Source organism: Kogia breviceps, chromosome 14 (assembly GCF_026419965.1).
Source record: "Kogia breviceps isolate mKogBre1 chromosome 14, mKogBre1 haplotype 1, whole genome shotgun sequence".
NCBI classification, from domain to species: Eukaryota; Metazoa; Chordata; class Mammalia; order Artiodactyla; family Physeteridae; genus Kogia; species Kogia breviceps.
Window position 1 is genome coordinate 62,213,611 of NC_081323.1, and position 22,961 is coordinate 62,236,571.

Consider the following 22,961-nt stretch of genomic DNA (forward strand, 5'->3'; position numbering starts at 1 on the left):
ACCTTGGGTAAGTCACTTGGCCTCTCTGAGCTTCCCTTGTCACACCTGTGCAGTGGGGCTGTCGGTCAGGAGTGCTCAGCTGTGGTCTCCCTCACTCATTCCTCTCCTCTCAGGGCCCCCAGAGTGTAAAGAACCCCTCACCTGAGCGCCCGGTTCTGGCCACGGATGTTGAAGACCAGGCAGGCTTGAGAATCACAGGTCAGCTGCAGGGAAGAACTCATCTCCTCCTCTGCCCAGAGCTCCCAGAACATGAGCTGAAGAGGGATGGGGGGGGCAGGCTGTGAGGTATGGGGAGGGTAGGGGCCGGAGGACCCTCACAGGCCAGGCCATGCTCCACAGCTCCAGCATGTCCCTGTCCCCCCAGCCCGGTGTGGCAGACGCCCATCAGGCCTGGCCCCATCTAACAACCTCTTGGACGGTGAGGACCCTTGGGCAGGGCCTGGACCGGCTCCCTCACTGCAACCCAGGTTACCTACTGTGGGCCCCCAGTGCAGACCTGCGCCCCTGACGTCAGCAAAGAATGAGCTCCCCACGGGTCTCCCATCACCCGGTCCTGAGGCCAGGAAAAGGGGATTCAGGTGAAGTCAGGGGAGAAGGGAGCTCGGGCTGCTCCGTCGTGGGTTACAGTGACACAGACCCTCTGCATGAAGAGTGACATCCTGGCCCTCCAGGACTCCTCCCACGGCAGAGTGGAGGGGTGGGGGGATTGCTGGATAATCCAGAACAGGAGGTTGGAAAAGAGGCTTTGATGGATGCGCTCTGTGACTCGTGGGGGAGTGGGAGGGCCCAGCCAATCTAGGTGAGTTCACACCAAACAACAGTGGCTGGGACATGGCCCCAGGCATGGGGTGTTCATGGCTCCCCACTGCTGCCAGCCCTGGGGGCTGCCCTGGCCTGGTGTGCCCATGCAGTGGGGCCACAGCACATTTCCTTTCTCAGAGGTTGTTGGCGGGGAGCATCTCAGGGAAGGGCCCCGTACCAAGCCTGAGTCCCTATTTTGATGTCTACTTGTTATGTGACCTTGGGCAGGTCACCTAGGCGCTCATGTGTGACCCAGAGATGATGATGATGATTATAGTGACCACCATCATCATCACCACCAGAGCAACAAAACCTTCTAAAGCACCTGCTCCAGCCACACACCGTCCCAGGTGCATTACTGGTATTCCTCGTTCCAGCCTCACAACCCCCACATGATCGATACAATTATTATCCCCATTTCCCAGGTGAGGAGATGGAGGGCACAGAGAGGCTAAGGAATTTGCCCAAGGCCACACAGCCAGCAAATGGCAGAGCTGGGACTGACCTCCGGAGACGGCATTCCGTACCAGCTATGCCGCTCTGCCTCTCGCTGGGGTGTCAGGAGATGAGTCAATGCATATCAAACCCTTAGAATGGTGCCGAGCACGCAGGAGGCACTCTACAAGTGGAAGCTGAGCTTGGATTTTGATTAAAAAGTGGGAGGGCGGAAAGGGCACAGTACCAGAAACTGGAACACAGAGATGCAGGGGGCCAGCCCACACCAGCCCCACAGCTGGGAATACAGAGGTCACTCGGTAGACACTGGTTACAATTATTACTATTATTAATAAAGCCTTTACAAACTGTAAAGTACTGGAGAGACACAAGGCAAGAGCATCCCGGTCAATCACGCACACAGTGGTCCTCTGCTCCCGGGAACAGGATGGGAGGTGACAGGATTCGGAGGGAGCCTCCCCCTGCCCAGGCTGGCCACCCACTCCTCACCTGGCTGGCGAAGGGCAGGCCCAGCCTCCGGAGAGCGGGCGCCGTGTGGCTGACATTCACCACCAGCTCCAGAGGGCCGTTCATCGGCCAGGCCACCAGGGCTGCCACGTCAACGCTGATCCCACCATCCCCACCTCGGAGGACCACCTGGGCCTGGGTCTGGGTCTCTAAAAGCAGAGAATGGCAAAGGCTGCTAGGGACGGGGGTTCACCTCCCTTCCCAGTTTAGCGTCGCACCCTGAGGATACCAGTGGGATTGACCCTGGGCAAGTCTTTCACCTCTCTGAGTCCCAGTGACATCATCTGTCATGTGTCCCCCCCGTCTTGGCCCGGCCAGTTCCTTCTCTCATTGGAGTCTCTGCTGACAGGACAACTCCTCCGAGAAGCGTCCCATGACTGCTCATCTAAAGTACCTCCCAGCCCTTCCTGCTCTCTCCCCTGCCAGAAGGGTCAGCTCCATGACAGGAGGGCCTTTAGTCTGTTTTATTCCCTGCTATAACCCCAGCACTTAGCTCAGCCCCAGCCAGACACATCATAGGTGTCCAGTACTTGTTGAGAGAATGAACAAACCAATGATGCTTTTCTTCAGGGTTAATCAAATATCAAATCAATATCAAATACTACTGACCTGCATGCAGCTAGCCTGGCCCAGGCTGGAGGGTCTGTGTCCCCTCCCACCCCACAGGGGCATCTCTTCCAGTCCCCTGCCTCCCAGCTGGGCTGCCCCTCATCTTCACAGCAGGTAAAAACTCTCCAGAAAAGGAGAGTCCAGGATCTGGCCCAGCCCCGTCACCTGCCACTTGGGCCTAGCAGGGTGGGTGGCCCTCTCTGGCAGAAACAGACAAGCCTGGCAGCTCTGAGCCTCAATCTCCTCACCTATAAAGTGGGCACAGCCCACCCACCTCGAGGGACATTGCCAAGATCAACTGAGATACCACATCTTGCGAACACCTGTGCGTGGGGCACATAGTAGGTCTCAGGAAAGGGTCGTTTCCTTCCCTCATTATGCAACGTTCAACCACGTGCACCTACTATGTGCGTGGGGGGGCCAATGAGGAGTGAGGGGACACACATTGAAGGGGACCAAGTCCTCTTGCCCGCAGAGGTTCCAGATTGTGGGAAGTCACCAAGAATGTTGATGCCAGGCAGAAAACACCCCCCGAGGGACTGGGACGGCAGTGGGTGCGGGGTGAGAGGTCACCCTGGCTGGAGGCCAGCACACCAGGCCTCCTGGCGCCGGGGAACTGGAGTGTGGAAATTATCCCTGGGACGACTGTCCCACACCCCCTACAAACCCTTCCTCAGAGGAGTCTGTGAGGTCAGCGCACACTGAGACAGTCCCCTGTCTGATCCAGGCCCCCGCTCACCCCACAGGATGCTGAGAGCCGAGGATGGAAGAGTTTGAGACCAGAAGAAGATGACCCAAGGGACTCGGGGACACACAGGGATCCTGATCTCCGCAATCTACACAGGGGTCAGAGGGTGGCTCTGGAGTCATACTGCCTGGATTCATCATTAACCAGCTGTGTAGCCTGGAACAAGTGACTCAACCTCTCTGTGCTTCTGTTCCTCCCTTGCAGAATGGGGATGGTGTTACTAACCCCTCTCTCATAGGTTCACACATTCACTCAACAGATGATTAATTGAACACCTACTATCTGTCACTCTGCAAACAAAGATCATCCCTGTCCTTGTGGAGTGTACATTCTAGTGCGGGGTGAGTAGAAGACAGGCAATGAGAAATAAAGATATTTTAAAAGTAAGTTACACAGTATGTTAGAATGACAAAGGCAGGGAGAGGGGTGGGGAGAGCTGGAGAGATGTGGGGGTGTAAATAAATAGAGGGAGCAGGCAAGGCTTCACTGAGGAGACATTTGAGAAATACCCAAAGGAGGGGAGAGAGTGACTGTGGGAACAGCATTTCAGGCAGAGGGAACAGCCTGTACAAAGGTCCTGAGGCAGGAGCAAGCCTCATGAGTTGGAGGAATATCAAGGAGTGGAATGAGCAGGGGCCAGGAGAGAGGTCATAGGTTAGGGTGTGGATCCTGAGGGCCCAAAGGCCCCACTAGGGGCTTCAACTACCCCTTGGTGTGCATGGGATGGTTGAGCAGATTCCCTTAGCTCCTGTGTATTGAGGACCTGCCTGGTATGTATGCAGTAAGCACTCAATCAATGGTGGCTCTTATCACCGCCATCTTCCCTTCCTCCTCCAATACGGGTTAATCTGTTTCCCCCTAAAAATTATGTTGAAGTCCTAAGTCCCTGACCTGTGAATGTGACCTTATTTGGAAATAGAGTCTTTGAAGAGGTAATCAAGCCAAGATGAGGTACTAGATTAGGATGGGCCCTAATCCGATGACTGGCATCCTCATAAAAAGAAGAGAAGAGGCAGAGACACAGGGCCAGAGATTGCAGTGATGCAGCCACAAGCCCAGGAACACCTGGGGCCACCAGGAGCTGGAAGAGGCAAGGAAGGATTTTCCCCTGAAGACTCTGGAAGGAGCATGGCCCTGACAACACCTGATTTCTGACTTCCGGCCTCCAGAACTGCGGGAGTATAAACTTCTGTTGTTTTAGGCCACCCAGTTTATGGTACGTTGCTTTGGCAAGCCCTGGGAAGCGAACAGACGCTCCCTTAGGAGTGAGGCTCCAAGGCCAAGGGTGTCCTGGTTAGTCCTGGAGCTCAGGGTCAACTGGGCCTGAGGCTGGCGGGCAGTCCCCCACGTGGGGGAAGCCAGCTCTCATCCACGGGCAGTGCCTGGCTGCCTTACCGCGCGTCCGCAGCTCGGCGCTGATGCGGGCCTCTGCCGGGAACCCCGCCTGCCACAGGGCCTGGCTGTCGTGCTCACTCCAGCCAGAAAGCTGCAGGCGCCCATCGCGGTGACGGCAGCTCACGGAGTAGTTCAGAGACGCGGCCCCTGCCGAGATGCGTCCCGAATTCTCAAAGCCGGAGTCACTGTCGTGAACGTCCACGGAGACCTAGGATGACACCCAGGAGATGCTGGACCGCCCTGCACAGAGAGTGTCAGCCCAGCCCAGCTGGCACCAGCTCCCACAAACCCTGGGGTTTTGTAGCACCCATGCCGCTGGGACGGGAAGAACCGGGACCCCTTCAGGGAAGCAGGTTGGAGGAACAACTGGGTCACACGTGGCCAACTACACGTGCGCTGTTTTGCTGGCGGCAAGGGGCTCTGCCTGCTGAGGAGTGACTGCTAACAGGTACAGGGTTCCCAGCTGGGGGGATGAAAACATTCTAAATTAGAGAGTAGTCACACCAATTTATGAATGTACTAAATGCCCCTGAATTGTACACTTTAAAATAGTTCAAATGGTCAATACATATTCTGCCACAATAAAAAAAGTTAACAGTAACATTTTGTCAAAAAGTCAAAAATATACACCTTGGCCCTCAAAGGCCTTTGAGTTCGCAAGCTCCCCACCACTATGTACGTAAGTTAATCGCTGAAGGCACGACAGCACGGCAGCCATCATTGGCCAAACGCGCAGTGTGTGGCAACAGGTGGCGAGGCCCCTCACTGCTTTATGTCACCCACTCTATAAAGTGGGAAGTGTCACTCCATCATTCAACGATGCTGACTGAGCACCTACTACATGCTGGGCCCTGTTAAACCCAGGGATGCCGCCATGCACACGACAGACAGAAATGTCTGACCCCATGGAGCTTAAACACCAGAAGTGGGAGGCAGACCAGGACAAGGTCAAAGGCGTCACGTGTCAAACAATGGGAAGACGATGGAAAAGAGAGAGCTGGGAAGAGGCTAGGAAGGGTGTGAAATAATAAAAAAGATGTAGACATAGATGTCTCTGCCCCCGGGTTCCTGCTCATATTTGGTCTTTGACCCTAGTTCCTGACACAGAGGCCCTGTACCCTTGAAAATTCTTGAGTGATGGGGGTGACAGGAGCATCTGACATGGAGCTCCTAAGTCCCTTAGAATTTCCTGGGTGATAGGAGGGTCTTTTGTGCTAGTGAGGTGACCCTCGGGGGGCTCCTGGGTGGAGGCTGGTCAATCCAGGTTGACTTCAAGGGTTCGACTGCACGACTGGAAGGATGGACGAGGTGCCATTTGCCGAGATGGGGAGATGGGGAGGGGCAGGTCGGGGGGGTCGGCCAGTCTGGTTTGGATCAGTCAAGCCAGAGGTGCCTCTGCCAGGCAGCCGAGTGGAGATACAGCAGGCAGGTGGGTCTCCGGGTCTGGGGTTCAGTGGAGGGAGAAGTGGGGGACATGGCAGTGCAGAGATGGCACTGGTGTGAGACTGGATGAGCCCAGGAAGGGAGTGTGTGTGGAAAACGGGGAAAAAGAGGGCTGAGGACAAGCACCAGGTGTGCTGGGAGTGCAGGGAGCTCTGGAGGAGGAGAATGTGTAACAGCCCCGGCTGGGCAAGAAAAATGAGTATTAGCATCCCCAATTTCCAGATGAGGAGACTGAGGCTCAGAGGGAGGTCTGAACCTTCTTCTACCATCCCCTTGTCTCCGCGGTATTTCCAAAAAGGTGTGTGGAATGAATGAATGAATGAATGATTTCCACTATCACTGGTACTTGCCGAGGCTGACCTGCAGGCCCAGCTTGTCCTCCACCCGCAGCGTCTGCAGTGCGGGGATGTTGTGCTGGAACGTGCAGTCTAGGGAGATGTGCTCCGGCCACCTAGTGAAGGTCAGCTCCTCAGACACCTGTCAGGGTGGATGACCGTGGGACCGGGGCCATTGGGCGGGGCCGTCCCCACAGCCCCCAGCCCCCCAAGGCCCCACCAGCAGAGCCCCCACCTGTCTGCCGTTCACTCCAACCCGCAGGGTGTGTCTGTAGCTGGGCCCGAGCCTCTCGGTGGTCAGGTCCAGCAGGACCCGGGCTGGGAGGGCCAAGGGCTGAAGCAGATTGTGTGTGATCAGCAAGTTCACCTCCTGCTGGGTCTACAATAGAGCAAGAGAAACCAAGACTCGTGTGAGATATCATGAAGAGATATTTGTACACCCATGTTCATGGCAGCACTCATAACAACAGCCAAAGGGTGGAAGCAACCCAAGTGTCCACTGATGAATAAATGGATCAACAAAATGTGGTCCATCCACCCAATGCAATGCTATTCAGCCTTAAAAAGGAAGGAAATCAACAGAGCTTGGGGGAGGGGAAAATGAGGAGTTATTGTTTAGTGGGTATAGAGCTTCAGTTTTGCAAGATGAAAAGAGTTCTGGAGATGGATGGTGGTGATGTTTGCACAAAAATGTGAACATACTTAATACCGCTGAACTGTGGAGTAAAAAGTGGTTAAGATGGTAAATTCTGTTATACATATTATCCCACAATAAAAACAGTTTAAAAATAAAATAAAAACATGTATGTGATTAATTAACAAAATAATATACAATAAGAAGCTGGACACTGTCCAAGTGCTAATGGATAGGATAGGTAGATGAATTGTGATAGAGGCACACCACGGAATACTACACAGCAGGGAAAAAGGATAATCAACACAGCATGGGTGAATCTCACAAACATAATGTCAAACAAAACAAGGCAGATGCAAAAGGGAGCATGCTGTGTGCTTCCATGAACATGACATTAAAGAATTTGCATGAGCAGTGGCTCCTGGGGAGTTAGGAAGGGGAAAGGGCAGCTGAGGGACTTCTCCTTGGAAGCCTCATTCCTCTACTCATGGACCTTGATGCTCTCATCTGCCAGGGTCCTCTTTGGAGCTCAGCAGGTATCCAAATGCTTCTCCTCGGGCCTCGGGAGCACATGGCCTCAGCAGCCCTTCCCAGGCCACCCTGGGTACCCCACCCATCCACACCCTCACCTCGGTGGTATTGAGGACGAGCAGCCCCCGTAGTGTGTTGGCATCCACGGTGACCAGCACCTGGGCGTCCACAGCCATGGAGTTCACCATGATGTAGCCGGAGCCATCCACTCGACCCGGGACCCCCAGGGCCTGGAGGGGTTTAAGGAGATGGAAGCAGGGCTTCTTGACTAGGGTGGGGTCCCAAGTGGGCATCAGGGGTCCTATAATCCCCCTTGAACTGACCACAAAATGGGGCGTGTGGCCACGAGAGTCTCTACAGGAGAGGGTTTGTGACTTTGATCAGGTTCCCAGAGCGTCCAAGGTCCCCACGTCGGTAGTCCTGCACTGTTCAACGAGCTTCCCCCACCCCCTTCCACCTCCCCAAACTATGAGGATCACATCTTTATACCCAAGAGAACCACATCTTGTGAAACCAACTGGCCAAGAGTCTTCCAACCACTGGCAGCTGCGAACGTGCATCTCCCCACCTCTCCTCCCCAATGCCCTCCGCCTTCCCAGGCACACAGAACTCAAACACCTGCTCCCAAGAGGCAGACGGGAGCCTGTCCAGGAAGCAGGCTGCAAGGCTGGGCCACGAGGGCATCTCTCTCGGCTGCTCCCGCAAGCACATCCCAGAGCACATCTGCAGTGTGGCTTCATCTAATCCTGAGAGTGGAGGAGGCCTTTGCACCCCATTTATGATGATGAAACTGAAGCCCAGGGAGGAACAGTGATTTGCTCAAGGTCACCAGAGACAAGGGGCAGAACTGCCATTCAGAGTCTGGTGCTTCCTGGCCTCAAAGGTGGCCTTTCCGGCACCCAGGTTGGCTGCCTGACTCTCCACCTGTCCGACACAGCGTTTGACCCTGAACCCTTCCCTCCTCTTGGAACCCTTTCCTCCCCAGCCTTCTCCCTTGGGGTTTCTCCTCCTCCTGGCCTGTTCTTCTTGGTACCCTTGGCCACTTCCTTCTCATCCCTCCAGCTCTGCAGCCTGAGCACTTAGTCTCCACCCACCCCACAGCCATGTCAGCCAGTCTGTGGCTTTAAATGTGACCACCTAGAGGTGGAGCCCTCCAGTCCAGACCACAGCCGACCTCCCAACTCAAGAGCTGCCCCCAACATCTCCACTTGAGCGTTTAAGAGCCCTGTCAAATTTAACACACCCAAAATAGGCCTGGAGTTGGTGACACCACTTCCCCAACCCTCCTCCTCCATCCACCATTCTCCCCACTCGGGGAACAGCAGCCCCGGACTTCTCATCATGTACGACAAAAGCACAGTCGCCATCCACTGCCCTCTTTTTCTCACACCCACATGCAACTTCTATCCAGTCCTCTGTGATGGATCCTGAATCCAAGTGTGCTCCCACCCCATGGGCTTTTTATAAAACAGGAGTTAGCAAACAATGGCCCACGGGCCACATCCAGCCCACTGCCTGTTGTAAATAAAGCTTTATTGGAACACAGACACGCCCACATAGTGCATATTGTCTATGGCGCTTTGTACTACAATAGCAGCACTGAGCAGTTACAACAGTGGCTGAACGGCCTGCAAAGCCAAAGATATTTACTATATGAACTTTTATAGAGATGGTTTGCTGACCCCAGTCCTTGAGAATGCCCTTCCCTCTCCAGCCCTGCCTCAGGGCCTTTGCACTGGCCACGCTTAGAATACCCTTTCCCCAGACACAAAACAATCTATTCCCTCCTCTCCTTCAAGTCTATGCTCAAACGTCATCCTGTCTTGGGGGCCAATCTTGACCGACTATAAAATTGCAATATCTGCCCTGTTTTTTATGCCCCCCTTTCCCACTTTCTCTCTCCCCTTAGCCCTCACCACTCTGTAATACACTCCACAGTTCAGTGATTTATTCTGGGGGTTGCCAGTCTGCCCCAGGCAGGCATTCATCTCTGCTTTGTTTATGGGTGTATGTCCAGGGCACAGAGGAGATCCTCAATAAGTATCTGAGGAATCCATCCCTCCAGGGTTCACCCAATCTCTCTGGTTTTGGCAGTGGTCAAAAAGGAGGCCCCTTGGGCTTCCCTGGTGGCGCAGTGGTTGAGAATCTGCCTGCTAATGCAGGGGACACGGGTTCGAGCCCTGGTCTGGGAAGATCCCACATGCCACGGAGCAACTGGGCCCGTGAGACACAACTACTGAGCCCGCGCATCTGGAGCTTGTGCTCCGCAACAAGAGGCCGCGACAGTGAGAGGCCTGCGCACCGTGATGAAGAGTGGCCCCCGCTTGCCATGACTAGAGAAAGCCCTCACACAGAAACGAAGACCCAACACAGCAAAAATAAATTAATTAATTAATTAACCTCACAAAATCCCTACGAGATAGATTCTATAAAAATTAAAAAAAAAAAAAAGGAGGCCCCTGTCCTGTCCCCTGGAGACCCTGGTGCCCACCTCTCCCGCTCACCCCGGCACACCTACCTGAAGGGCCTCGCAGGAGCTCTCGGACAACACCCGCCATTGCAGCCAGGGGTCCAGCTGCAGCTCGCCACTGCCCCAAAGCTCGCAGGCCGCCGCGTGCAGCTCCAGGCCCAGCTGGTACCCGGCCTCCCACCCAAGCTGGACGGTCAGCGAGGTCTCTGGGGGAATGGAGTGCAGTGAAGGCAGCGTGTGCCTCATCTTCGCTCGAAGTGTGGCCTCGGATGGGTGCAGGGCCACCGCCAAGGTCAGGGAGGCAGTCTGGCCGGCCGCTGCGAGGACCCCTGAAGCTTCTGCTTCCCTACCTGAGGCCTGCAGGGAGCCGCTGAGCTGCACCCCTTCTGGGAGGCCCAGGCCCTGCAGGACCACAGAGAGTGGGGTCGGAAGGTGGTCCCACATCAGGAGTGACCCTGATTCTCCATCTTCTACCCTCTTACCCCTCCAGCCCTGCCTACCAACTTGTGCCCCTCCCCCATTACGGTAACAACGAAACTGCAACAGCAATCATAATACACAACAATTGTCCATCATAGAACACTTAGTACATGCACAGCCTTATGCTAAGTAATTCACAAGAATGTTCTCTTTTCACCCTATTTGATGGCTCTGAAATGGGTAGTTAATATCCCCATATTACAGATGGGAAAACTGAAGCTCAAAGAGGTGAAGTAATTGTCCAGGGTCACACAGCTAGTAAGTAGCAGAGCCAAGGTTTGAACCTGATCTGTCTTCAGTCTATGCTTCAGACTGGGGCTGGTTCACTTTAAATTAAAATAAAGTAAAAGAAAGATTTTAGGTTCTTCTGTAGCACTAGTGAGCTCATTTTAAGCTACACATGGCTGGCAGCTCCTGCCCTGGATATCAAAAAATGAAACATTTCCATCATCATAGAAAGTTCTAGTGGGCAGGCCTGCTTTATCCCATGATGCTCTACTCTCACATGGCCCAATCCTGTGTTGACCTGATTAACACTGACAGAGCATCTGTGGGCGCCCAGCCCTATGCTCAGGGATGCCGAGTGGACCAGACTCTGTCCCTGTGCCCAGGAAGCTCCGTCAGGAGACAGGGGAGTGACCTGTCCCACTCAGACGAGGGCACCAGTCCTTGTCCGCTGATCCAGACTCCAGCGTCAGGGATTCCCCTCCCCCAAACATCACAGGACAATTCTCAGCTAAAACCCAGCCTGTGGTTTTTAACAGGTTATGAAACCAAGATGTGACTGTTCCCCATTGTAAGCTGATGACAGCTTCCCTCATTCCCTTCCTGCTCTCAAAATTTTACTAAGAAGACAGACTTTTATAAGAATTTATATTCAGAATTTATATTCTGAATCTGTGGTCCTTTAGTTTCAAAGCGTGCCTCTAATCTCTCCCAGCCTCTATTTCCTCATCTGCGGAATGGGAATGCGGGATTAGTGATAAGAGGAAGCAAGTATCCGACAGGGTTTTTGGGAAATAGTCGCTGGGGTCTTGGGAAGCCCCTGGAGGGGAGTGTCAGCCAGGCTCAGGCCTCACGCTGACAGGGGCTCTGTAAGCTGCCTCTCTAGTCACTTCCCTGGCCCGCCATACACACCTCCAGCAGCGGGCAGCCCGGCTCAGTGGCCAGTGTCCATGTGCTTTGGTTCTCAGCTTGCTGCTCCAGCGCACCCCGCAGCTGGCACGGCCCCATCCGGAGGGCCAGGGAGCCGCGGCTGGTGGGGGGGCCAGGCCGGGCAGTCAGGCTGATGGCGCTCCCAGGCGGCAGACCCAGGCGACCCAGAAGGGGCAGGGAGTGGGTCAGGTGCCCCAGGGCCGAAGGCTGGGCCCCGCAGGTGCGGGCCAGCTGCAGGTGGGCGTCTCCGTGGTCACTGCGGAGGCCCGCGGCCAGGTCGAATTCACAGGGTCCCCAGCTCAGGCGGCCCTCGGAGTGCAGGGCCTGTGGGATTCCAGTTGCCTGGAATATGGGGAAAGTGGTCGGATTTAGGGGCAGCTCCAGAAGCCAAGGTGGGGGAGCTAGAGACAGGCCTGGGTGCGAAGAGGGCAGCGGTGGACCCACAGCCTGAACTCTATCAGCACCTCCCTCTGCAAAGTGACTGATACCAAGGGTATCCCATGGAGAGGTTGGGGCTCAAGTTCTGGCTCCACCACTAAGTCGGTTGTTCCAACCTGCAACCTCAGCTTACCCATCTCTAAAATGGGAGTTGATTTATAGCATCATAAGTTGCTGGGAGATGTAAGTTAAGTTAATACTTGTGAGCCCAGAGCCAGGCACCCAGAAAGCACCGGCTATTGGAAATACACCACTAACATCAATGTTCGCTGGCTGGAGGGCAGACACCTTAAGCAGCTTGCTCCCCTGGGGCCCAGGATGCACCCCACATGGGGGCAGGGACCCAAGATGGGAATGAAAGGAGGGGTACAAGCAGCCCCTTCCTCCCGGGGGTGAGGATTTAAGGGGCCTCAGAGGGCACTCAGCACATGTGCCTGATGAACATATCAGCTGCTGCTTCATACTATTCTCATTCTTACTTCTGGAGCCTTAACCCCAGGAATGGGGGAAGTGAGATGTGAGAACAGAGTCAACTTGAGCCCCAGACAGGAAGGGAACTGGTGTCTCAGGAAGGCCCTTTGCAAAAGGGGAGAAAATTCAGTTCTGGTCCCATTTTTGGCTCAAAGCTTTGTAGTCAACGAGTCCCCCAATTCAAGTGACAACGGCAAAAAAAAGACTAAAGTTTCTCATGCTGAGTGCAGAGCTGGGCATACAGCAGGCGGTTAATAACTTGTGGAGGGAGGTGGGAACCTACATTGACCAGTGGAGTGGGGGCTTACCTCCAGCAGGGGGCAGTGATTCACCAGGGCCAAGGTCCAGTTGCGTGTGGCGTTGGCCTCTGTCCTGACGTTCCCATGGGCAGTCAGGGTGCACGGGCCCAGGGCCACCTCCAGCTGGGCTCTGGGGGGTTCGTCTCCCCCCACGGACACTCGGATGTGGTTGTCGGGGGGCACCCCCAGCGCCTGAAGTGGAGGCCATGTGTGCTGGAGGCTGGTGTCCAGGCAGACATGGCGGCCGCAGCCTGTGTGGACGTGGGCCCGGGCGAAAGTGTCCCCGGAAGACACCTGAGCCGCCAGGCTGGCCCCAAAGGCGTGGACCAGGAAGGAGCCATTCAAGATAAGCACAGCTGGATTCTGCCACCAAGAAAGGCAAGGTGAGCCCGAGCGGGTATCCCTACAACACCCCACCAGGTGTATCCACCGTCTGCCTGTCCACAGGTGGTCAAGGGAGCCCCCATCCCCCAGGGGCACCCCCCCCCCCTTAACAGATGATGTTCCTGCGAAGCACTTCTCGCTGAAGAGCTGAAACCGGCCTCCCAGGGAGTCAAGAAATTTGACCGTTCAGAGCACTTTAGGGCCCCCTGATGCCCGCTTCCCCGCTCCCCATGAGGCCTCTGGGTCCTCCCTCCCGTTTCCTCCTCTCTTTTCCATAATGGAACCTTGGGCCTCTCAACCTCTCTGGTCTGGACACGTCACTCTTAACATCTCGAATGGAAGTCACTGCGTCTCTAAGTAGTGTACCTGGGGGTCCTGGAGTGTCTGCACGCCCGTGACAGAACCAGGAGCTGCTCTCAGCCCTTTCCTGTCACCCAGTGCTCCTCTGTCCACGTGAGGTGGGGACAGCACCACTGACGACAGGGTGAATGCATGTATCACCCCCACCACAGCTAAATGGAGGCCACAGAGGAGCCACGGAGCTCGGGGTGGCTGCCCACGGGGCGCAGCCCACGGATTCTCCCACCTGGATGTTGCTGACTTGCTCTAGGACTAAGGAATGCCCGATTTCCAGCCCTTTCCTGGAATTCCACACCATGGCTCTCGGAGGCAAGGGCCGTCCGTCCATGGCTCTTGTCCTAATCCTCCCGCACAGTTAGTCTTTGCAGAAGTCACCCTCGCGCCCCAGCCGTGAGTCCTTCTCACAGGTGTAGCTGCTAACTCCACGTGCCCCCTCGGTCTTAAGTTTCCTCTGGGGGGAGGCAGCCCATCTGTCTAGCTCATTAAGACCCTTTCAAATCCTGATCCTCAATTCTCTTGGCTAACCCTCCTGCCATTCAGGCTACTGTGTGACCTTGGGAAGGTGACTTCACCTCCCTGAGCCTCAGTTTCCACATCTGTAAAATGAGATCATGATTCTCTGGTAGCTGAAACCACGCCAAAAGAGAGGATACCAAATTGAGATGGCACCTGACATGCGTTGGCCCATTTCATGCTCGACAGTGTAAGGTAGGTGTTGCCACCTGCAGTTTGCTGACGACGAGGCTGAGGCTCAGAGGGTTAGCTCCTGGCTAAAAGTCACACAGCAGGTGAGCGGCAGGTCTGGGCAGGAAGTTGTGTTGGTCTGATTTTCTGGTCCCTGTACTGGGTGGAGCTGCTACCACTGCCAAGCTGGAGGCATGAAAGTACTGCATCTTTTACGCTCACAGAGGTGAAGCTGGCAGAAACAGTCCTCCCAAGGAGGCCATGTTCCCTCTACCTGGACAGCCAGGCAGTGAGCCCATAGCACCAGCTCCCAGGGCCCCCAGGCAGTGCCCCAGGCCAGATACCCTGCAGCATCCACTCAGCACCTCCAGGCTCATGTCTCCCTGGTACCGGAGCAGATCCTCAGGAGCAGAAAAACCTCTGTCCTTCTCCTCCCCCAGGCCGTCCTCAGGGCTATGCTCACTGGCTGGCCCCCCAGAGCTACCTGGACTGAGAGCTCAGCTGAGCCAGGCCTACCACAAGCTTCCCACCCAGCTGCCCACAGGGCAGCACTGACAAGGTCTGCAGGCAACCCCAGTGGTCGCCCCATGTCCAGTTCACCCACAGCTCCTGGCCCAGGAGCCACAGGGACCCGCTGGAGATCAGGGAGTGCAGGCCCTGTGCTCAGGTCTCCCAGCCATGCCTTGCCTTCCAAGGACAGGACCTACTATCCACCTGTGCCCTGGCCCGGGAGAGCTCGGAGCTACTTAAGCTGTGCTGTGCCCCAGCCTGGGCAGCATGTGTGCCTGTGAGCCCCACGGTCTGTCTCCCTCGAAAGACCCAGATATGCCTGTCACCAGCCCAGCTCCCCGTGGCAGAGGCTGGCTTGAAACACTTGGATTCTGGGTCACTGTCTAACCATGCTTACAGAAGGGACCATCCATCTGCTGTCAGGTTGGGCTGGGTCCCCTCAGGGCTGGGAGCCCAGGGGCATGTTACTGGGGACGTGGAGGGCTTGGAGGAGGGGACCATGTGGGTCGGCCAGGCAGTGGCCACAGGCTCTAAGCCATCCAGCAGGCAGCCCCTGGTGCTCAGCCTGTGCCCACCCCACCCCCCCGAAGGCAGACCACCATCTCCCACCCTGCCCTGCCTGTGACAGAAACCCTTGTACCTCGTGAGGCCACCCATTGATGTCCCCCCAGCAGAGCCCTGACAGCTGGGCAGGCGAAGCGTCTCCACTGCAGTTGACCTAGGGAGACCAGCAGGGTGGGTAGGGAGCATGTGTAGGCATGAGGTGCCTCTCCCCAATCTTAACCCTGGACAGAGTACTGAGATACAGCTTGACCCCATCTCCCTTTGTGAAGGCCTCCCTGGGAAGATAACCCCAAAGAAAGGTTTGTGCAGACCTAAGTGCTAACCCACAGAATCGTCAAAAACAGAAGTAACCAGAAAAAAAACAGAAGTAACCTGTGTGCCAGGGTCTAACTGGTTCCTCATCTGATCCTCAAGGTAAACATGGGAGGCAGGGATTATTAACAGCCCCATTTTGCAGATGAGAACACTGAGGCACAGAAAGAGTAAGCAACTGGACTAAAGTTGCACAACTGGTAAGTTATGAAGCAGGCTGGATTCGGGCTGCACGCCTGGCTCACTCACCCTGACACTAGCACACTTTGGATGGTTTAACCACACCTGTGCCAGGCCCAGAGGTGGTTTCCTGCTTTTTGTTCTTGAGAACAATGCAAAAGACAGCTGTGTGTGTGTTTCCTTGTCCAGTGTTCTGGGTTTCTCCAGGGGAGGTAACCCAGAACACGAGCTGAAGGGTGAGAGTCTCAGCAGTTTTCATTTTACTAGATAGACCCAGAGCGCCTCTGAGGGAGCTGCCTCAAATACACTTCCATTTATGAGGGTAGGGGAGGGAGCGTTGACAGAGGGACAGGAGTACAAGTGGACAGAAGACAGAGAAGAAGAGAAGGCAGGGTGGGGAGGAAGGAAGGGAGGGTAGGTGGAGGGGAAGAGAGGGTGGGAGGAAAGGAGAAAGGATGAATGGGAAATTTGGTGAGAGGCTGGGAGGGAAGGTGGGAGGGGCTGGGACGGTGAGAGGGGCTAGCTGGTGGGAGGGGCTAGGGAGGTGGGAGGGGCTAGTTGGTGGGAGTGGCTAGGGAGGTGGGTGGGGCTAGCTGGTGGGAGGGGCTAGGGAGGTGGGAGGGGCAAGCTGGTGGGAGCTGGGAAGGTGACTAGAGAAGTTGCATAGGCAGTGGGCCCCGCCCAAATGGGGACCTTGGGTCACTTACCTGGAGCCTTGAGAGGCCGTGGTGCAGCCCCAGGGCCAGCCCCCAGCGGCCGCTGGCTCCCCTCCTCTCCAGGGCTACACGAAGCTGATCGCCATCCACGTTCACCACCAGCGCGACTGCCAGACTGGGTCCCACGCTCTGGGAGAAGCAAAGCTGTGGGTGTCCCTCAGGCCCACTGCCCCCATGGGGCCCGGGCCCAGCCCCCTCACCCACCTGCAAGTGCCCGCGGCCGTCCACGGAGAAGGGGAGGCCCCAGCGCCTGAGGCCAGGCACCGTGTGGCCAAGGCTGGCACGGAGCCGGCTGCCCGGGGTGCTGGTGACCGGGCCCTCCAGGCCAAGGGCAGCATCCAGCTGACGCTCTGCACTACGCAGCATCACACGCACTGAGAGGTTGGAAGCCATGTGGCTGTGCAGTAGGAGCATCTCTGCCTGGGAGGGGAGTCCTGGGGACGAGAGGAACCAGAAGATGGTACCTCCACGGGAGCCAGAACGCGGTCACTGACAGCCCTCCTTCTCTCTGGAGGGTCCCCTGAGCCTTGAGGCAGACTAACCCCCCAGCTCCCACCTAATACCTACAATGGCCACACCTAGCAAGTGATAGGCCCTGTGTCCCCTTTGGATTCCTACCTCCCCAAAGACAGGGCATGGGCTCTCAGAAAGCACGAGGGGAACAGGGGTCTGATTCTGTGCTCTCCTCTTGTTGCTGCACCTTTGGGCCCCCCCAGGTCCAGTGGAAATGTCCCCAAGAAGCTAGAGCTGGGGGTGTCCAAGCTATTTCTTAACCACAGTGCCGAGAACATCCTGGAGGCCCTGCTAGACCAGGCTTCCAAGCTGGAGAAGCCAGACTGGGGGCGGGGAGTCCTGGGGGAGGGGCCAGTGGCAGGGGCATCTGCCCTCCAGTTTGGAGGTGTGTCTGTACTGGGAAGCAACCAGTGTTCTGGCTGAATAACAGCCCAGGGAAGATGGAAGCACTGGGAGAAGCTAGTAGGGGGAGGAAATAGAGCTGGAAGGTGGGTTTGGGGACTGGGGGTTCCTTTAACTCCCTTGGCTTCAGGCCCTGGGAGTCTTTGGGGGAGGAAGCCTTTGTGCCCTATCCACCCCTCCTACCTGCCTCACTCAAGGTGCTGATGTTGTGACTCAGTGTGACGGAGAGCTGGCTGTGCCCAGGGCCCCAGATGCAGACTCCACCCAGAGCTAGGCTGGCCGTGTCAGCATGGAGGCTGGCCTGGCCCTCAAGGCTCCCTGTCTGGGCCTGCAGTCGCCCCCTCAGCTGGAGTTCTCCTGGCAAGGCCTGGCTGCCATTCTGGACAAGGATGCAGGTCACACTGTGCACACTGGTGCTATTCCCTGCCTTCTCACGCTTGTCCCGCAAGAGGAATCCCAGCACAGCTGAGTCAGCAGTGACCTTGACGGTACCTGCAGAGGATGGGAGAGAACCCATACAAAGAAGGGGGTCAGCCCAGGGTACTGGGCTGCTTTGGGAAGGAAGGGAAAGAATCCTGGGGCAGGAAGTTCCTAGATCCATGATAAAATTCTAATTCATGTCGGAGAGAGCATATCTGGGAAATGGACCAAATTAAACCACCTCCCCCACAGGATGCTCCGAGGACCAAGCAAGCTAATTCACAAATAAAAGAGCTTTGGCAAAAAAAGCAGCAAGACTGACAAGGCGTGTCTGTTAATACCAGTGCTGAATCCTGCTCAGGAGAGTCACGGATCAAAGCGATAGAAAGCCCCCATTTTACAGACAACAAAACCGAGACCCAGAAAGCCTTGAGGGGTCCAACATGGAATTCTATGGAGAGAAAAATTGCTCAGAGGTCTCTTCCATCCACTGGAGAAAAAGATTCCACACCCTTAAGCTAGTCTCACACACCCTTAAGCTAGTCCCATTCCAATACATAACTCATGCATTAGAGAAACTCTTGCTCTTATCAGAACCATTTACATCTCCTGACCCCACTGGGCTCCAGTAGGGTCTTGACGTGGTTCAAGTGCCCTTATACCTCTCTCCTTTCATTCAAGGTTTGACTCGGGGGTCACCACATCCAAGAAGCCTTGCTTGGCCTTTCTGCACCCTCAGGCTGGGTTAGACACCCTTGTTCCATGCTACCAGACATAGAGCCCTTGCTAACCTCTATCACAGAGTCCAGAGCACTTTCTATACAGGTGGAAATTTCTCACAGAATCTTGAAATCATCTTTTTACAAATTCCTTACATTTTAGGGTCCTATGTCACCATGCCCTACAATATGTTAACCAGTGTGAAATAATGTCAATGGAACAGTATGGAATGGAGGAATAGACCCATACACAAATTGTCAACTGATTTTTGACAAAAGTGCAAAGGTAACTAACCGGAAAAAGGATAGTCTTTTTAATAAATGTGCTGAATTGTTTGGAAATCCACATGTGAAAAAACTACCATGAACTTTATCCAAACAAATACACAAATTAATTCAAAATTAACCACATAAGAAAAGGGAACCCTCCTACACTGTTGGTGAAAATGTAAACTGGTGCAGCCATTATGGAGAACAGTAAGGAGGTTCCTGAAAAATATAAAAATAGAGTTACCATATGATCCAGCAATTCCACTCCTGGGCATATATCCAGGAAAGATGAAAATTCTAATTCGAAAAGATACAGGCACCCCAAAGTTCACTGCAACAGTATTTACAATAGCCAGGACATGGAAGCAACCTAAGTGTCCATCAACAGATGAATGGATAAAGAAGATGTGGTACATATATACAATGGAATATTAGTCATAAAAAAAGAATGAAATATGCTATCTGCAACAGCATGGATGGACCTGGAGATTATCCACATTATATTAAGTTAATTAAGTCAGAAAGAGAAAGACAAATATCATATTATATTGCTTATATGTGCAATCTAAGAAATAAATGATACAAATGAACTTATTTACAAAACAGGAACAGATTCACAGACTTAGAGAATGAACTTATGGCTACCAGGGGGGACAGATTGGGAGTTTGGAATTGACATGTACACACTACTATATTTAAAATAGACTACCAACAAGGACCTACTGTATAGCACAAGGAACTCTGCTCAATATTCTGTAATAACCTAAATGGGAAAATAATTTGAAAAAGAATAGATACATGTATATGCATAACTGAATCACTTTGCTGTGCACCTGAAACTGACACAACATTGTTAATCAACTATTCTCCAATATAAAATTAAAATTTTAGGGCTTCCCTGGTGGCACAGTGGTTGAGAGTCCACCTGCCGATGCAGGGGACACGGGTTCGTGCCCCAGTCTGGGAAGATCCCACATGCCACGGAGTGGCTGGGCCTGTGAGTCATGGCCGCTGAGCCTGCGCATCCAGAGCCTGTGCTCCACAATGGGAGAGGCCACAACAGTGAGAGGCCCGCATACCGCAAAAAAATAAATAAATAGATAAATAAATAAATAAATAAATAAAAGAAAAAAAGAAAAGATACATGCACCCCAATGTTCATAGCAGCATTATTTACAATAGCCAAGCCATGGAGGCAACCTAAGTGTTCATCAACAGATGAACGGATAAAGAAGATGCGGTATAACAGACGTAGAGAACAAACGTATGGACACCAAGCGGGGAATGTGGCAGGGGTGGTGGTGGTGGTGTGATGAATTGGGAGATTGGGATTGACATGTATACACTGATGTGTATAAAACAGATAACTAATAAGAACCTGCTGTATAAAAAAATTTTTTAAATAAAATTCAAAAAAAAAAGATGTGGTACAGATATACAATGGAATATTACTCAACCATAAAAAAGAATAAAATATGCCATTGCAGCAGCATGGATGGACCTGGAGATTATCATACTAAGTAAAGTAAGTCAGAGAAAGACAAATATCAATATCATATGATAGCACTTATATGTGGAATCTAAAATATGACTCAAATGAACTTATTTACAAAACTGAAGCAGACTCACAGACATAGAAAGCAAACTTATGGTTACCAAAGGGGAAAGGGTGAAAGAGAGATAAATTAAGATTTTGGGATTAACAGATACACACTACTGTATATAAAATAAACAACAAGGTCCTGCTGTATAGCACAGGAAACTGTATTCCATATCTTGTAATAAACTATAATGGAAGACAATCTGAAAAAGAATATATATATATACATATATATATATAAAACGAATCACTTTGCTCTACACTTGAAACTAACAGAACATTGGAAATCAACTGTACTTCAATAATAAATAAACAAATTAACCACAGACCTAAGTTTAAAACCTAATATCATAACGCTTCTAGAAAAAAAATATGAGAGAAAAATTTGTGGCCTCAGGCAAATATTTCTATATGACATCAAAAGCATGATTCACAAAAGAAAAAAAATGATAAACAGGACTTCATCAAAATTTAAAACCTCCACTTTTCAAAAGACACCAGTAAAAAAATAAAAAGACATAGATCAGGAGAAGATATTTTCAAAACATATCTGATAAAGGACTTGTATAAATGATTCCCAAATTCAATAATAAGAAACAAGCAACTTGATTTTTTAAATGGGCAAAAGGTTTGAATAGACACTCCACCAAAAAAGATTTACAAGTGGCAAATAAGCCGATGAAAAGATGTTTGACAAAATTAGTCATTAGGGAAATGCAAATTAAAACCAAAATGAGATACAACTACAAAAACAATTCAAGTGATTAAAAAAAAAACCCAAAGCCAAAAACTGCCAGTACAAATTGCTAGCAAGGATGCAGAGCAACTAGAATTCTCACACATTGCTGGTGGGAATGGAAAATGGTACTGCTACTCTGGAAACAGTCTGGCAGTTTCCTATAAACATATACTTGCCATACAACCTAGCAATCCCACTCCTAGGTATTCACCCAAGAGAAATGAAACCATATGTTCCCAGAAAAACCTATAGACCAATGATTATTGAAGCTTTATTCATAATTGGAAATTACTGGAAACTCAAATATCCATCAGCTGTGAATAGATAAACTGCAGTATATCCATAGAATAGAATATTACTCACCAATAAAAAGGAAAAAGAACTACTGATACATACAACTTTGATGAATCTCAACCACATTATGTTGGGCAAAAGATCCCATACTCAAAGCTTACATGCTGTATCATTCCATTCATGTGACATCCTGGAATAGCCCAAACTACAGGGACAAACAGCATCTCAGTGGTTGCCAGGGACAGGGGGTGGGGGAAAGGCTGATGACAATGAGCAGCAGGAAGGAACTTTTTGGGGTGATGGAACTATTCTGTATCAAGACTGTGTGGGTGGGTACACAACTGTATGAGTTTATCAAAACTTGAAGGGGTTTTCCCCATATGTAAATTGTACCCCAAGAAATTATACCTCAATAATTGCCTTCAAAAATGAAGCAATGTGGGACTTCCCTGGTGGTCCAGTGGTTAAGACTCCACCCTTCCACTGCAGGGGGCATGGGTTCAATCCCTGGTCAGGGAACTAAGATCCCACACGCTACATGGCATGGCCAAAAAAAAGAAGCAATGTGTGTTAAGAGATCAGCATGAGGGTCTGTTAGTTATCAGCTGCAAATGATAAACTTCAGAAAGATGAAGGGGAGACCATCAGTGTAACTCAAAGTAAATTTGAGAAGAACGGTACGCTGCTTGATTGTATTTAAATTTTTTCAAACCTATGTCATTTGATCTTTAGACAGGTATTTTATTATGAAATTTGGTTTTGCCACAATTTAACCAATTAGGAATTAGGAGGGTCAGTGTTAATATTAAGATTACAGAATGATACTATTCCCCCAAGGTAGATGGGAAAGCAAAATCTTTAGATTCTGAAACACAGGGCCCTGGACAGATGTCCAGCTAGGGTGCTACGGTCAAGGATGCTTGGGCAAAAGATCCCATTTTGTATAATTCTGACTTTTGGAAACTTGTTAATGTTTCACATAATCGAAAAATAAATACACAAAATCAATAAAGATAGGGGGAATCTGAAAATGGAATACAAACAGGAACCAGTGAACCAATTGTACTTCGAATGATTTACAGCATCACACGGGGTGGGTGGGAGATTAACCCCAACTAACATTTAAACACCGTGTTTGCCGACTTCCGTAGTGGCGCAGTGGATAAGACTCCACACTCCCAATGCAGGGGGCCCAGGTTCGACCCCAGGTCAGGGAACTAGATCCCACATGCACACTGCAACTAAGAGTTCTCATGCCACAACTAAGAAGGCCGCCCACTGCAACTAAAGAGCCTGTGTGCCGCAACTAAGATCCGACACAACAAAATAAATAAATAAATAAAAATAAACACAGTGTTTAGATTTATACCCTCAGGCCAAAAGCAAGAAGAAGTCTAAACAAATATTGAATTCTAGTTAAAAGGGTTTATTTCCTCAAAGGTAGAGGTTGGTAATTCTACTTTCTATGTATCCTAGGGCTGAACAAATAACTAAATATGTTGTGAATAATTGGAGCCAGGTT

The 22,961-nt window shown here is 52.2% G+C and overlaps 1 protein-coding gene and 1 long non-coding RNA gene across 2 annotated transcripts in view; both read right to left on the minus strand.

The window, feature by feature from the left end:
* Nucleotides 1-22,961, minus strand: part of LOC131741595 (uncharacterized) — a 161,058-nt gene that overhangs the window by 42,555 nt on the left and 95,542 nt on the right. The window contains exons 40-46 of the mRNA XM_067013704.1: nucleotides 17,581-17,889; nucleotides 16,687-16,916; nucleotides 16,474-16,611; nucleotides 15,351-15,428; nucleotides 4,517-4,724; nucleotides 1,747-1,913; nucleotides 142-254 (exon numbers count right to left, since the gene is read on the minus strand). Of these exons, the coding sequence (XP_066869805.1) occupies nucleotides 142-254; nucleotides 1,747-1,913; nucleotides 4,517-4,724; nucleotides 15,351-15,428; nucleotides 16,474-16,611; nucleotides 16,687-16,916; nucleotides 17,581-17,889 (1,243 nt within the window). The remainder of the gene's footprint in view (nucleotides 1-141; nucleotides 255-1,746; nucleotides 1,914-4,516; nucleotides 4,725-15,350; nucleotides 15,429-16,473; nucleotides 16,612-16,686; nucleotides 16,917-17,580; nucleotides 17,890-22,961) is intronic.
* LOC136792473 (uncharacterized) lies at nucleotides 6,329-7,622 on the minus strand. Its single transcript, XR_010836303.1, has 3 exons — nucleotides 7,558-7,622; nucleotides 6,530-6,673; nucleotides 6,329-6,436 (listed from the first exon to the last, which is right to left on the minus strand). It is a non-coding gene; the product is annotated as an uncharacterized lncRNA (long non-coding RNA).